Source organism: Hydra vulgaris, chromosome 13, assembly GCF_038396675.1.
Source record: "Hydra vulgaris chromosome 13, alternate assembly HydraT2T_AEP".
Classification (NCBI taxonomy): domain Eukaryota; kingdom Metazoa; phylum Cnidaria; class Hydrozoa; order Anthoathecata; family Hydridae; genus Hydra; species Hydra vulgaris.
In genome coordinates this window covers 31875897-31889517 of record NC_088932.1, presented here as the reverse complement: position 1 = coordinate 31889517, position 13621 = coordinate 31875897, and the positions used below count along the sequence as shown (strand labels likewise).

General features: G+C 26.7%; 1 protein-coding gene across 3 annotated transcripts in view; it reads left to right on the top strand.

Moving 5' to 3' along the window:
* The window catches only part of LOC100199564 (uncharacterized), a 37643-nt gene extending 34069 nt beyond the window's left edge, over positions 1 to 3574 (top strand). Inside the window, exons 8-9 of one of the 3 annotated variants that reach the window (XR_010643093.1) lie at positions 1399 to 1591; positions 3092 to 3574. Coding sequence is in view for 1 of the 3 variants with exons in the window: in XM_065815503.1 (XP_065671575.1) it covers positions 3092 to 3441 (350 nt within the window). In the remaining 2 variants the exon portion in view is untranslated. Of the gene's footprint in view, positions 1 to 1398; positions 1592 to 2846 lie in introns of all 3 variants that reach the window. The other 2 variants (XR_010643094.1, XM_065815503.1) reach the window with 2 other exon arrangements.
* The last annotated feature ends 10047 nt before the right edge of the window (positions 3575 to 13621 follow it).

Here is a 13621-nt window from a genome sequence, read left to right as displayed (position 1 = left end):
AGGCTGGGAACGAAAAAGCCCTTTACCTACATCCCACCCCACCCCCATTACCCCCACCCCAAACGTGAGGGGCAACGGGTTGATAAAATATTTTTTGTACTATTCTCAACTAGACTTATATTCATTGATAAATTGATAAGTTTCATAGTATTATCTCTCAGCATTCAAAAATTATGACCATATTAAGTTTAAACCCCCTCTACTTGAGGGTGTTACAGCCTCTAATCATCGCAATTTTTTGCAAAGCATCATTATTTGATATAAGTATAAACATACCAATGTTTGGAGTTTGCTCTATGTCTGAAAGTTAGCTATCTCAAACACCAAAAAATCCTGGATCAGTCACAGTTATCGAGTATAATATAAACATAAAAAACCGTTAAAAACAAATCAATGCAATAGTTTCTTTTAATTTATAATAATTTCTGTAAAATTACTAGTAATCAGTAAAGTTGTATTGTGTGGGTATATATATATATATATATATATATATATATATATATATATATATATATATATATATATATATATATATATATATATATATATATATATATATAATAGTCGATATAGTTTTTTGACTTGTCATATAAGAAGAGCTGTGGGAAAGAGCTTACTGATCTGGGTAAACAGTAGATAGTGTTAAAAAAAATAGATAAAACAATGAGTAACGAGATAGGAAGGTGTGCTAAATGGAATTGGATAATTATTTTAATTGAAGATTTCTTGAAGTTTGTTTAACAAGTTATTAAATTATGTAAAAATGGAAGATGTCTTTGCTGAAAAACTTTTTAGAGCGCCTAATTTTACGATTTTGTAATAAATTGTGCAAAAATCACGTTTTATATGTAAAAAAATCACGTTTTATATGTAAAAAAAATTTTATTATTATTAAACCCATAAAATTTGATTTTTTATTTATAGTCGCGGTTTTAAACCGACATTGCAAAAATATAGTGAGAATATCTTCCATTATTTTATATATATAATACTAATTGGTAGTTTTTTTCATCATTGTTTGTTCTTACAAATTTCTCACCTATCAGTTGCAGACAAAATTGTTTTTAAGTTCAAAAGGTGTTTTAAATTCCTTATTAAGAAATCGCTATTAAGATTTATATTATACAGAACAGAATTGTTTAACAAAGCATTTATTCGCTTGAAATTGCACTTTAAATATTTTTTAAATGTCATCAATATTAAATGTTTCTCAAAATCCGTTTTTTGTGTATTGTCTGAACTCATTTCTTGGTTATCTCAATTTTAAAAAAGCGTTAATAGTATTTTCCATTATAACAATTTAATAATGAATGTTTTATTATTTTTTTAAATTTTTTTCTTATTATTTTAGTTATTCTACGTAGATAAAACTCTTTTTAATGATGTTCATTTTTAAAGTGCCATCAGGAAAAAAAGTTTGATAGATTTTACAAAACCAAGAAAATGATTTCTGTCAAAAAAGTTTCACATTCAATGACAAATCGACGAATTTTTCGAACGCTCTCTAGAGATAATTGCGGTGAATCAATGGAACCTGAAGATACTGAACAGATATTTTTTGGCTTTAAGCAAAATAACCACAATTTAAAAGGTCAATAATTCATAATAATTATATTATATCGTTTTTTTTTTTTTTTTTCTTTTTAACTTTATATTTAATAAGCTTTTATTTTAAGCATAAACTTTAAAATGGTTATAACTGCAAGCTTCTACTCATACCAATTTTCCATATATTGATCCCTATATACTCACTTATTTTCTTGATTTTGTATCAGGTATGTAGAGTTCGAACTTTGTAGTTTTTATTCAATTTTTTCAATGGCAGAAAAAAGTAGAGTTTAAGGCAAATCGGCAATAAAGGCAATTTCATTTAATTTTAGGGTAATTTTAGGGTATTTGCAAAGTTTACTAATAGTAAGAAAAGTTAAAATTATGAATATTATAACTTAAATATAAGTTAAAATTATGAATATTGTAACTTTATATAACTTTGATTATATATTTTAAATTTTTTACATTATATTTGTTTCAATCCTATTTTATTGTTTAACGTTAACTTTTTCAAATATTTTAAGATTTCAGGGTTAAACGTATTTTATTTTTATTTTTGACGTCATGTCTAAACATTTGATAACACTTCTCTTCATATTGAAATATGTTTGATTTTTCGCAGATATATATTAATACAAATGTTCAGTCATGGTCAAACCACCTATTTATCGTTATCGCTATATGTTGATCAGTTGTTGAAGCGATTTTATGTAATATTTGTTAATTAATTGTAAATTATATCTTTTTTTTTAATGAAACTTAATTTTTAATCAAACTTTTTCAAGAGTACCTAGCTTAACACAACAAGAATACCACACTTTGACACATTAACTCCGCTAAGTGTGATCAGTTTGAAAAATTAAATGAAAGTTTTTTTTTAGATGAGTTGTTTTATAAAAGTTTTTACGTGATTAGTCTAAATTTTGAAATAACTCCTAAGTTTATTTTTAAAAGTGTGTGGCTCGCCGCTTAAACACAACAACCAATTAGAATGAAATTTAAACAATTAGTTGCTGCTTGAAATTGTTTTTCTTTAAAATCTTCTATTTCATATTAATCATCATCATCATTAAGGCTCTTAAATACTCATACCAGTGCTCTTAAATATATTAAGTGTAAGAAAAACTTTAAGCTACTTGTTTTAACTAAAAGTTTCTCACATAAAAATTTTTTCGAGATATTTTTGATTTAATGTTATTAATTGTTAATGTTGTTAATTATGCGCTAATTATGATACAAACTAAATTTTTTTAGTCTAACTTCTTTTTAAATGAGTAAAAAATATTTTTTTTTAGACTGGCCACTTTACCCCAGTATCCCTTTATAACTTAGTTAAGTTTTTTATTATTTTTTTATTTTTATCATTTAATTAGTATTTATGTATGTATTTTTAAAAGAGTTTAACAAGTGTTTAACAGATGGCTTTCATGTTTAAAAAAATGCTATGCATCTATTATTATCTTCTGTAAAAAGCAAAAATCTAGAAAAAGCTAATTTTTTTGTTTGTTTTTATTTTGCATTTACATTATACGATTTTTAGAAATAGTGGTTGCGTGCGCCAGCTTGAAGTTAGCAATTAAAGATTGTCTCGATACAACCGGTGGTAATTTTCAGCACGTTGTCACTTTTATCTTTGTGCACCGGGATTATAAAAGACAAGGCATCGGTAAGTTTTTGCTGAGTTACCTGGAGGTTGAAGCGTTTAACTTCTTACCTCGGCCTATTAGAGTCGAGTCGGCACGCAAAGCCGTGGGCTTTTTTTCAAAAAGTGGTTACATTCAAGTTGGTGAACCTAAAGAAACGTGTGCCGGTAGTGATTTGTTTCGATTTTTATATACCATGGAAAAAAATTGTCCTTTTTTATTAGAAGAAGAACTCTGGGATACATGACTTCACTTAATGTTTAAATGTTAAAAATGAATTAGATTATTACATTTTTCGAAGATAATAAGTACCAGAAATTGTCCCATATTAATTTTGTAAAATAAAAAATTTTATTAAAAATTATAATCTTCCATTTGTAGTCGTGATCCTTCTTTTAATTCTAACAATATTCTATTCCAAGAGCTTCTGAACTTTTCTCCTTATATATGCAATATGTGTTTAACCTTGAAATAATTAAAAATGATAATTGCATTTTGTGATGATGCTAGATCAGACCAAAATGCGTAATTGAATATGAGTGTTGGTAAACAAAAGACGACATTTTTAAAAAGTAAAAAAATTTGTTAAAACAAACTTAAAACAGTAATGAACTAAGCGGACTAAATCAATTTGGAGCAGCATTGTTTGACTTAAATAAAATTATTTCAACAACTGTAAAGTGCGATAGCGTTGCGGTATGATTACATTTAAAATATAGGTGTGTATCTAATAGTTCATTTATTAAACCGACCAGTGATAAAGTCATCAAAAAATTACTGCCACCAATAATTTTTTGATGATACAAGCATGACACTTTCAGACGGTGCAAATTTTAGTTTACTTCATTGCTAGATTGCGAACGCATATATAACTTTTAGCAAGAAAGAAGTTGTTTTAAAAAAGTAGTTTCCATCGGCTTTTCATAACTGCACTTTTAAAGAGACATCTTTTTTTTTTTTGATTAGTAAGATCGCAATAAAAAATTTTTTTAATAAATTTCTTGAATAGAATTTTAATTAGGTTTGGGTATCCGATAATTAATGTGGTTTCCTCGATATAATTCCTTTTTATTGTATATAAAAATATATAAAAATTTTTATTGCTTTAAATTTGCCAAATGATCTTTCGACACTAGCAACAGCGTAAAAAAACGACATTAACACAACATACTTTTGAAAATCAACTAAACAATCACATTTATAATTAAATCAGTAATCTTATAGACTTAGAATTGAAATCGTTAAATCATTATTTGCCAAAGAAACAACTTGAATGTACTAATTTGCACGTTAATTTATCCAAAACGATGTTAAACTGATGCTTTCTATTATCAAATGCATTTGATTCGATCACGACGTTTATTCCCCACTGTTGCACAAGGTCAAATGCTTCCAATTTTACTTCATGATAAGAACTTCTAAACTCTTTTAAATGTTCTTTAATTTAATTAATATTAATTCAAATGAGTCTACCACAGTAGTACAAAGACACTTCGTACTGCTGTGGTAGACTCATTTGAATTAATATGCATACTTTAAAATATTTCGGAAGCACAGTTAATTTGACACTTCACCTTATGCAAAAAGACACAAACCAGAGGTGGATTCAGCATTTTTTGATATTTAAGCTTCTAGACATGAAAAAACTCTAATTATAATTATAGACATGGAGCAAACTCAAAATATTTATTTGTTTATACAAATGTCAAATAATGATGCTATGCCAAAAATTGCGATGATTGGAGCCTGGCAACAAAATAGTCCCAATATTTTCACCTCTCTGCCTCAAACATGAGAACAACAGTTGATTAAATAATTGATTATTACTCTCAATTAAATTTATATTCATCGATAAATTTTAAGTTTCATAGTTATTATCTCTCAGCATTCAAAAATTAAGACCATATAAAGTTTGAACCCCTATCAATCTGTGGGGTTACAAATCTCAAACACTGGATCCTTTCGTGACACAAACAAATTTAAATTTCTCTATATTAGACTTAATTTGTTTAACTTGCTACGCCTTTTTTTTTAATTTGATTTCAGACCTATCTCATTCAAAGACTATAAAATATTAAGTCTTACTTCAACGGCAAATTAAATGATTTATAATAATCTAAAACTTTTCCCGCAAAACAAGTTTTCCTTGTCTTGCTAATACCTTTTTTGCAACACATAAATTTTTAGATTTTCGCTTAAGAATTTTTTCTCTCTTAAATCTTCAGGAAACCTAATGTCATTCAAATATTTACTGTTATCATTAAAGTTAGTATTATTGTACATCTTGAAAATATTTACAAAATAAACCCCAAAATTAAATTAAGATAAATTGATATGTTTAAAAAAAATAATTTTGCTTTGCCCTGGGCCAATTTTAAAATAACGGAAAAAATAAGTTTTTGTGGTAAACATATTTCAAAATGCAAAAGACTACATAAAATACAATTTTGCATATAGCTAGCGTGGTTCTAGAGGTTTGCAACAATCTCAAAAACTTCACAGTTACTTGGGGCCGTGTTTTATTTTTTTTTAAAGTGATACAAAAGCAATGCTAATTATATATCCCCAACGGTGGCTGAAAAATCTTTATATATTGATATAATTTTATAACTTGATAAATTTTGATCAACCAAAATTTTTGAAACTTTCTCGTCGCAGTCAGATAAATTTAGAAAAATATTGATATTTCAAAAAAAAGGTTAAAAAAAAGGTTTGGAAAATTTATTTTTAACGCTAATTATATTTTTCTTGAACTTTTTATCGATTAAATATTATTAATTTATATTATAAATATTGAATATATGTTACATAAAAATTAAAATATTAAATAGATGTAACATAAAAAGTCGGAATTAATTTTTTCTTCTTCGGAATGGATGAAAAGTTAAAATAGTAAAAATGTTTTTTTTTTTACAATGGTAAAAAAAACTCTAAGTATGTAAAACATATTATATATAAAAACAAAATGCATCTTGCTCCATAAAACAAACCCTTATTATCACTGGTTTTTTTTAATTCTCCCTACTTTTTGACGCCAGTTGTACTTTTTGTCATTTTTTCAGCATTCCTAGAACAACTAACCATCCTAAAAAAAGTATATCTAACAGGCAATGCTTCAAGAACTTTAACAAAAATATATTTATTGAAGATGTTTCCAACTTTAACTGAGATCTTTATATTAAAAAAGATGATGATGTAAATCAATTGATCAGTTTTCTTTTAAAGACATTTGACAACATATTAGACCAACATGCTCCATACAAAAAAGTAACTAAGCAGCAAATTAAGATATGTTATAGAAACATATCTAAGTACATACTTAGATATGTTTCTATCAAAAACAAACTATAAAAAAAATGCACAAAATGTAGAGATGTAAAATGTATTAGGGCCACTAATTTTTCTTTTTTACATTAATGACCTTAATAACTCAATTAAGTTTGCAACTCCTTACCACTTTGCCGATGATACTAACTTGCTCATTATAAAAAATCTTTCAAAAAATTAACAAATACATTAATCATGATCTTGCAATCTAGTTCAGTGGCTTTGCTCAAATAAGCTTTCTCTCAACTGTGGCAAAACTGAACTGGTCATATTCAAATCTAATAAAACAAAAATCAATAGAAATTTAAACTTTAGATTACGTGGCCAGAAAATCATTCCTGTAAACTATCTTGGAAAATATCTTGGAATTATAATTGATTCCAACCTATAGTTTGTATCCCATCTTAAAGACTTAGCCATAGAATTAGGCAGATCAAATAGAATACTGGATAAAGTCATTATGTCAAACTGGAAACACTATTATATATCATGCAATTTTTCGCTCACATATACAATATGCTTGTCAAATATGGGGACAATCTCAACAACAAGCAGTTTTAAGGAATTCATTCTTATATTTTTTAGTCTTAAAGTTTTAAATCTTCAAAGCTTTAAGAATAACACATTTTCAGAAAAAATTCAATCAAATTCAATCCTAATCAGCTTTATCTTACTTCTAAGATCCTTAAACTATGTGACCTCGTTCAATTCTTAAATTGCTATTTTATCTGGAATCACCAGCACAAAATCCTACCTTTTACCTTCAACAATTTCTTCCCCAAAAATGCAAATAACCAATACTATCTTCGATCAATTGATAATCTGAATCTAAAATTTTTATCTTAAAACTTTTGGTTCTTATTTTAAGAAATTTATTTGTGTGTATATATATGTGTGTGTGTGTGTGTGTGTGTGTGTGTGTGTGTGTGTGTGTGTGTGTGTGTGTGTGTGTCTGTGTGTGTGTGTATATATATATTTGTGCTTATATTACAATTTTTTCACATCGTAATATAAGCAAATTATACTTCCGTTACAAAAGATTATATTTAACTAAATACTGCTAAAATACATTTAACAGAAAAAATAACACTCAGTTTAAAAAGAAGAAACAACTGAAAAAAAAAAAAATTTGAGAAGCATTAGGTGAATATATTATGAAGGACTTGTCAAGATAGATTATATTGTTATCGGGAACTTGTAGAAGACTGACTAAGTCTTATCATTGAGAACCTTTACTACACAAGATACACATAAACCTAGTGATTCTTATGCACAAATATTTTAAATGTTATTGTGATAAAATTTTGTTTTGTTTTTTCTAGTTGGATTATGATTTGTGTGTGTGTGCTTTTTTAATTTATTTATTTTTTTAATGGTTTATATATATATATATATATATATATATATATATATATATATATATATATATATATATATATATATATATATATATATATATATATATATAAATCCGACTTTTCTCACGTAGTAGATTGTTTTAGTTAAAATTTTGATTTTGTGAACTAGAACAGTTCTATGTAATTATCTATATTAAGAACAAGATGTTTTAGTTTCAACTTTAAAGAAAATATATTGTCAGGAAGAGTAATTAAGGTGTATTTCAGAATTAATTTGTTATATAAATAGGGACCGTGATAAGAGATAGAAAATTTAGAGTTTTTTTTTTTCGGGGTACGATAAAGTTACCAGTTGCTCTAGTGTTAAACTTATAAATAATTGAATGAAAAAAGTTTTCTGTAAATCATGAAGGTACTAATCTCATTTTATATTTTAGCATAAATAGTATATTAGCATAGATATTGATTTGATAAATGTTTAGCGCTTTCATTTCTTTTAATAGAGGTTTAGTATGTGTATATTTGTTTTTATGATATTTCTAGAAGCACGTTTCTGCAGTCGATAAAGAGACATTAATTTTTTCATGTGTGTGCTTCCCCAAGCAAAGTTAGCTTATGTATGTATAAACGAAAAGTAAATAATTTTTAAGTTTTTTTGTGATAAAAATGATCTAGCTTTGTAAAAGTAAACCAAGATTTTTAGATATTTGAGTGTTGATGGCCTTTATTTGGGCTGTCCATGAAACATTTTCGTCTATAACCACTCTAAGAAATTTGATTGTTTGGGTTCTTTCAATATTGTTGAAATCTATACCTAGAGAGGGAAGAATTGATGGAAGTGCCTTTTTTTGTTGTTTTGAATGAAATAAAATATATTTCGTTTTTTATACGTTTATTGATAACTTTTAGCACTGAACCATGTTTTAAGTTGTTGAAGCTCAAGGTTGACTTTGTCAAAAAGGTCATCGATAGAAGAATATGAATAAAACAGATTTGTATCATCTGCAAACATTATACAACCAAGGTTTGCAGAGGCTCAAGGAAGGTCATTAATGTATATAAGGAACGGCAAGGGGGCAAGAATTGATCCCTGTGGATCACCACATTTTATTTTTAATAGCTTTGAATTAGAAATATCGTCAATTATGACTCATTGTTGTCTATTATTTAAATAACTGGTAAACCATTAAATAGTTTTGTTTTTTATACCATATTTTTTCATTTTTTCAATCAGAATTTTATGATTGACCGTTTTGAAAGCATTTGTAAGGTCAATAAAGATTCCCAATACAAACTTTCCTATATCAAAGGATGAGCTGATGTTGTTCATGAGGTCTATGATTGCATGTTCCGTTGAATGATTCGTTAGAAAGCCATACTGATATTCGCTAAAAATTTTGCTTTCTGTTACTTATTTATAGAGTCTATTGTAGATTATATATATATGTGAATTTGTGTGTGTGTGTATATATACATATATGTGTATGCGTATATGCGTGTATGTGTATATGTGTGTATCTGTATTTATTTTTGTATATGTGTATGTATGTATGTGTTAATGTACGTGTATATATGTAAGTGTACGTGCGTTTGTATATTTATACGTATATTTGTGTGCTTGGTGCGGATTCACAACTTTTGCGTAACTCTTGCGTAGCTGAGCAAAAGTTACGAAAAACTTACGCAAAATATTTTTTGTGTAACTATTTGGTATTCACAACTTTTTCGCAGCATTTGCGTAAAGTTAAGGTTGCGCATGAGTTACGCAAAACTTATGGAAAAACTTACGCAAAAACTTACCGAAAATTTAAGGCAAATATTTTATAACTATTTGTATAAAGGAAGTAGTTAGTATTACTAATTTATTAAGACACACAGGGCAATGTGACCAAACAGTGAATGTTTCTTTTTTAAAGTCAGGGCTTAAATTTACTTACAATTATTTTTTTGTTGTTGTTGCTATATTTAAAAATGTAGCAAAACCGTATAGGGGCTATTCAAATAGTATGCGACATTCTTATATAGAGTGGAGGTGTTTGAAAGTGTCACCAAACATCACATGGGAGAGGGGGTGGTTAGTCACAGTGTGACATGACAAAATTTTTAAATTTTAAATTCTAATCACAGCGGAATAGTAAACCTTTAGCATAATAGTACAAACTCAAAGATATATTTGTTTAAAAATAATGTCACGTCACAAATAGGGCGGGGAGAGATTGTTTAAAATGTTACATATACAAAGAAGAGAGTCTAGCAAAAAAGTGTTTCGTATTATTTGAAAGCAAAAAAGTGTTTCGTATTATTTGAATAGCCCCATATAGCATATACGTGAAATTACTTTTAAAAGTAATAGCATATATAGCATAAACATTCTTTCAATCTATTTTAAGTATCTATTAGCAAAATAATCAAAATAATTAATAATTGAATTAAAAATGGAACAAATAAGAGTCGGTTGGTTTTTTAAATGAGATATCGATTATTAACAAAATGTTACACATCTATTATTTTGAATATAAACATTACAGGCACTCATTAAGAAATAATATGGGCATATTTATTCAAATCCAAATGGGCAATATAAAAAGAAAAAGAAAAACAACATGAAATTAATATTTTGAGGCATTATTTTGGCACCCATACCAGTCCTATCGTACCAAAAAAAGTCTGGGTTCACACCTGATCAGATCATGCAACTTGTCTTGCATTGCTTCAGGAAGTTAAAACAAAATACTTTAGTTTAGCAAAAATTTCACGTTCGTAAAAAAATAGAAGTGCTAAACTAAAGTGTTTTTTTTTAACTTCTTGTTTTCATTCTTTCTTCTGATACCCTAGGGTATAAGAAAAAATCATGATAATTGTTAAATTTTCTTTTCAGTGGTCTTGTTTTATCATTTAAATGACTTGAATCAAAAATACTTTTATTTGCATAGGGAAAGACAGTTTCATTAAATAAAGAAATTGCTTCAATAAATTCAAGAAATACATTTGATTGCATTCTAGTATATAAGAAACTATTTATAAACAAATTTCTATTGTCAGAAATATAAGGAACATTTTGAAAACATTAGCAAAAAATTATCATTTGGACTAACTGGTGGATCAAGGAACTTTTTATGAAATTTCTGCTCTTTGCAATAACTAACTACAACAATGAGATTTCATATAGAAATACAAAAAAATGATCTACCAAAACAATTTAAACCATCACAGAATATGTTTATTATTTGCAAATAACAATATTATTTACCAAGAAATTAGGCTTTAAAAAACAATGCTCTTTTTTTTAATAATTTAAATTATCCATAAATATTAATAATATCTCCTGATAATTGAAATAACTAAAAACAGAGCATTATGATTCAAAAAAATCCTAATATTGTTAATACCTTTGAATAACTGAAATTATCGAAAAACATAGCATCATTATTCAAAGTAAGTTTAATATTTAGGTTATAATACTTTTTTACTTCAATAGCCTGATTACTCGGGGATAATTTTAGCATTATTATATTTTGAAATAGTCTTGTTCACATTTATAAATAAAAAAAATAGATATTTAAAAAAGTTAATGAATTGATTACATATTTTTGTGAATATTTTATCGATGTTAGCACAAATATTTTCTCTCTCATACACAGAGAATGAGAGGGAGAGACTCTCTCTCTTTATACTAGTTATGCAAGTTAAAGTATATCTTCAATAATATTATTGTATATATTTTTGTATAATATAGTATAGATAGTATAGTATAGATACAACAATAAGTTAATATTGTATGGATACATCATATAGTTTTGAAGTATGACAATAACTAGTTATTAATTTAACTTAACTTATTTAATAAGTTATTGGCATACTACAAAACTATATGATATATCCATACTATGGTCGCTCTCCTTGTTTTAGCTAGGCTATGAGAGAGTGAAATATCCATTATATAGATGTGTGTATTTTTTTTAACCTTAAATTTAAGGTGAAAACAAGTTTTATAAAATAAGTTTATGTAGTACATCTAAATTTTTGGTAAATATACTGCTATTGTTGTTGTTGTTAAAAAAAAAACTATAATTGTGTTATTTAAATAAATAACTTAACACATAACAGTATAAAATTAAGATAAAATTATATTTTATTAGCAATAACAAACAAGATCTGAAATGTTTTATAATGATAAAAACGCCGTTTTTAAACATTATTAGATGATTTAAAGTTACGCCAAACTTAAGTCAGAAAATAGCAGACGTTACTTTTCTTGCGTAAAGTTTGCTGAGCACTTTTTAGAAAAATATTGAGAATACCGTTTTTTAGACTTTTTGCGTAAGTAATAACTTACGTAAAAACTTAAGAATTTCGTAAGTTTTTGTTTACGCAAGGTTTGTGAATACCACTTAGCGTAACTTTGAACTTAAGCAAAACTTACGAAAACTTTACGCAAATTTTGAACTTACGAAAGTGTTGTGAATCCGCATCCTTTTTCGTTGTGAGGAATTTACATTAAAAAATGAGATCAAACAGCTAACTAAAACAAGCTATATCCTACTTAATGTTAAGTCTATTGATGTTGACTATAAAATTGAAATTACTATGATTGATGATAAAGCCCATACTGCATTACCAGATGTAACTGACTATGTGGTGTTAGTCCTTAAGAAATGAATAATATTGACAAGGTATATAGAAAATATTTTGTACACAGGTACACGCTTATGTGTATAGATACATATCTATATATCTATATCTCTCTCTTTCTCTCTCTCTCTCTCTCTCTCTCTCTCTCTCTCTCTTTCTATATATATATATATATATATATATATATATATATATATATATATATATATATATATATATATATATATATATATATATATATATATATATATATATATATATAAACTAGCAGAAAATCACTTTACAAAAGTTTTTCATTTAACACTGTGTTTCATAAATAAAGACTCATCAGAAATGATGGTGAGTCAATAAAGACTCATCAGAAATGATGCATTTCTGATGAGTCTTTATTGCAACACCTCCAGAAGAGCCTTTTAGAATGAACAATTGTTTTCTGAAATCACAGAATTTAATTTTGAACTTATAATAATGTTCCATGTTGTTCTGAATTGTATTTCATGTAGTTTTGAGCTTGATGTAGATTTATTCAGGGAATACTGTACACATACAGCTAGGTTTTACGTGGAATGCTATCCATGGTACTATATTCCGCAGAGCATTCACAAAATGCTAGCTCATGCTCCCAGTGTTGTTAATTACATGACATTACCAATTGGGCTCTTAAGTGAAGAAACTATAGAGGCCCGAAATAAAGATTTTAAAAAGTATTGTGAGCATTTTACACGCAAGTGTGATCGTATCAAATGTAATGAAGATTTATTTAAGCGATTTATTTTGTTCTAGTTATTCAGTCATTCCTTCACTAAGAACAATAGTTAGAACTAAGAAGAAGGTTTGCCAGAAGGTGTTCTGCAACTGTTAAAAAACAGTGTTTAGTTGTTCTTATTATGGATTTTTTCAGGCCAAATTTTGGTTTCTTACTTTGATTATTATTAAAATTTAAATTTATGCATTGTAAATTAAAAATGTCAGTATTCCATAATTAAGATAAATTAAAAAGTTCCCACATACATTTATTTGGAACACCAGAGCATTAAAAATCCTATTTTTTTAATAATTTGCAGTTTTTGCAATTTTTTTATTTTTGCAATTTTTTTAATTTAATTTAAA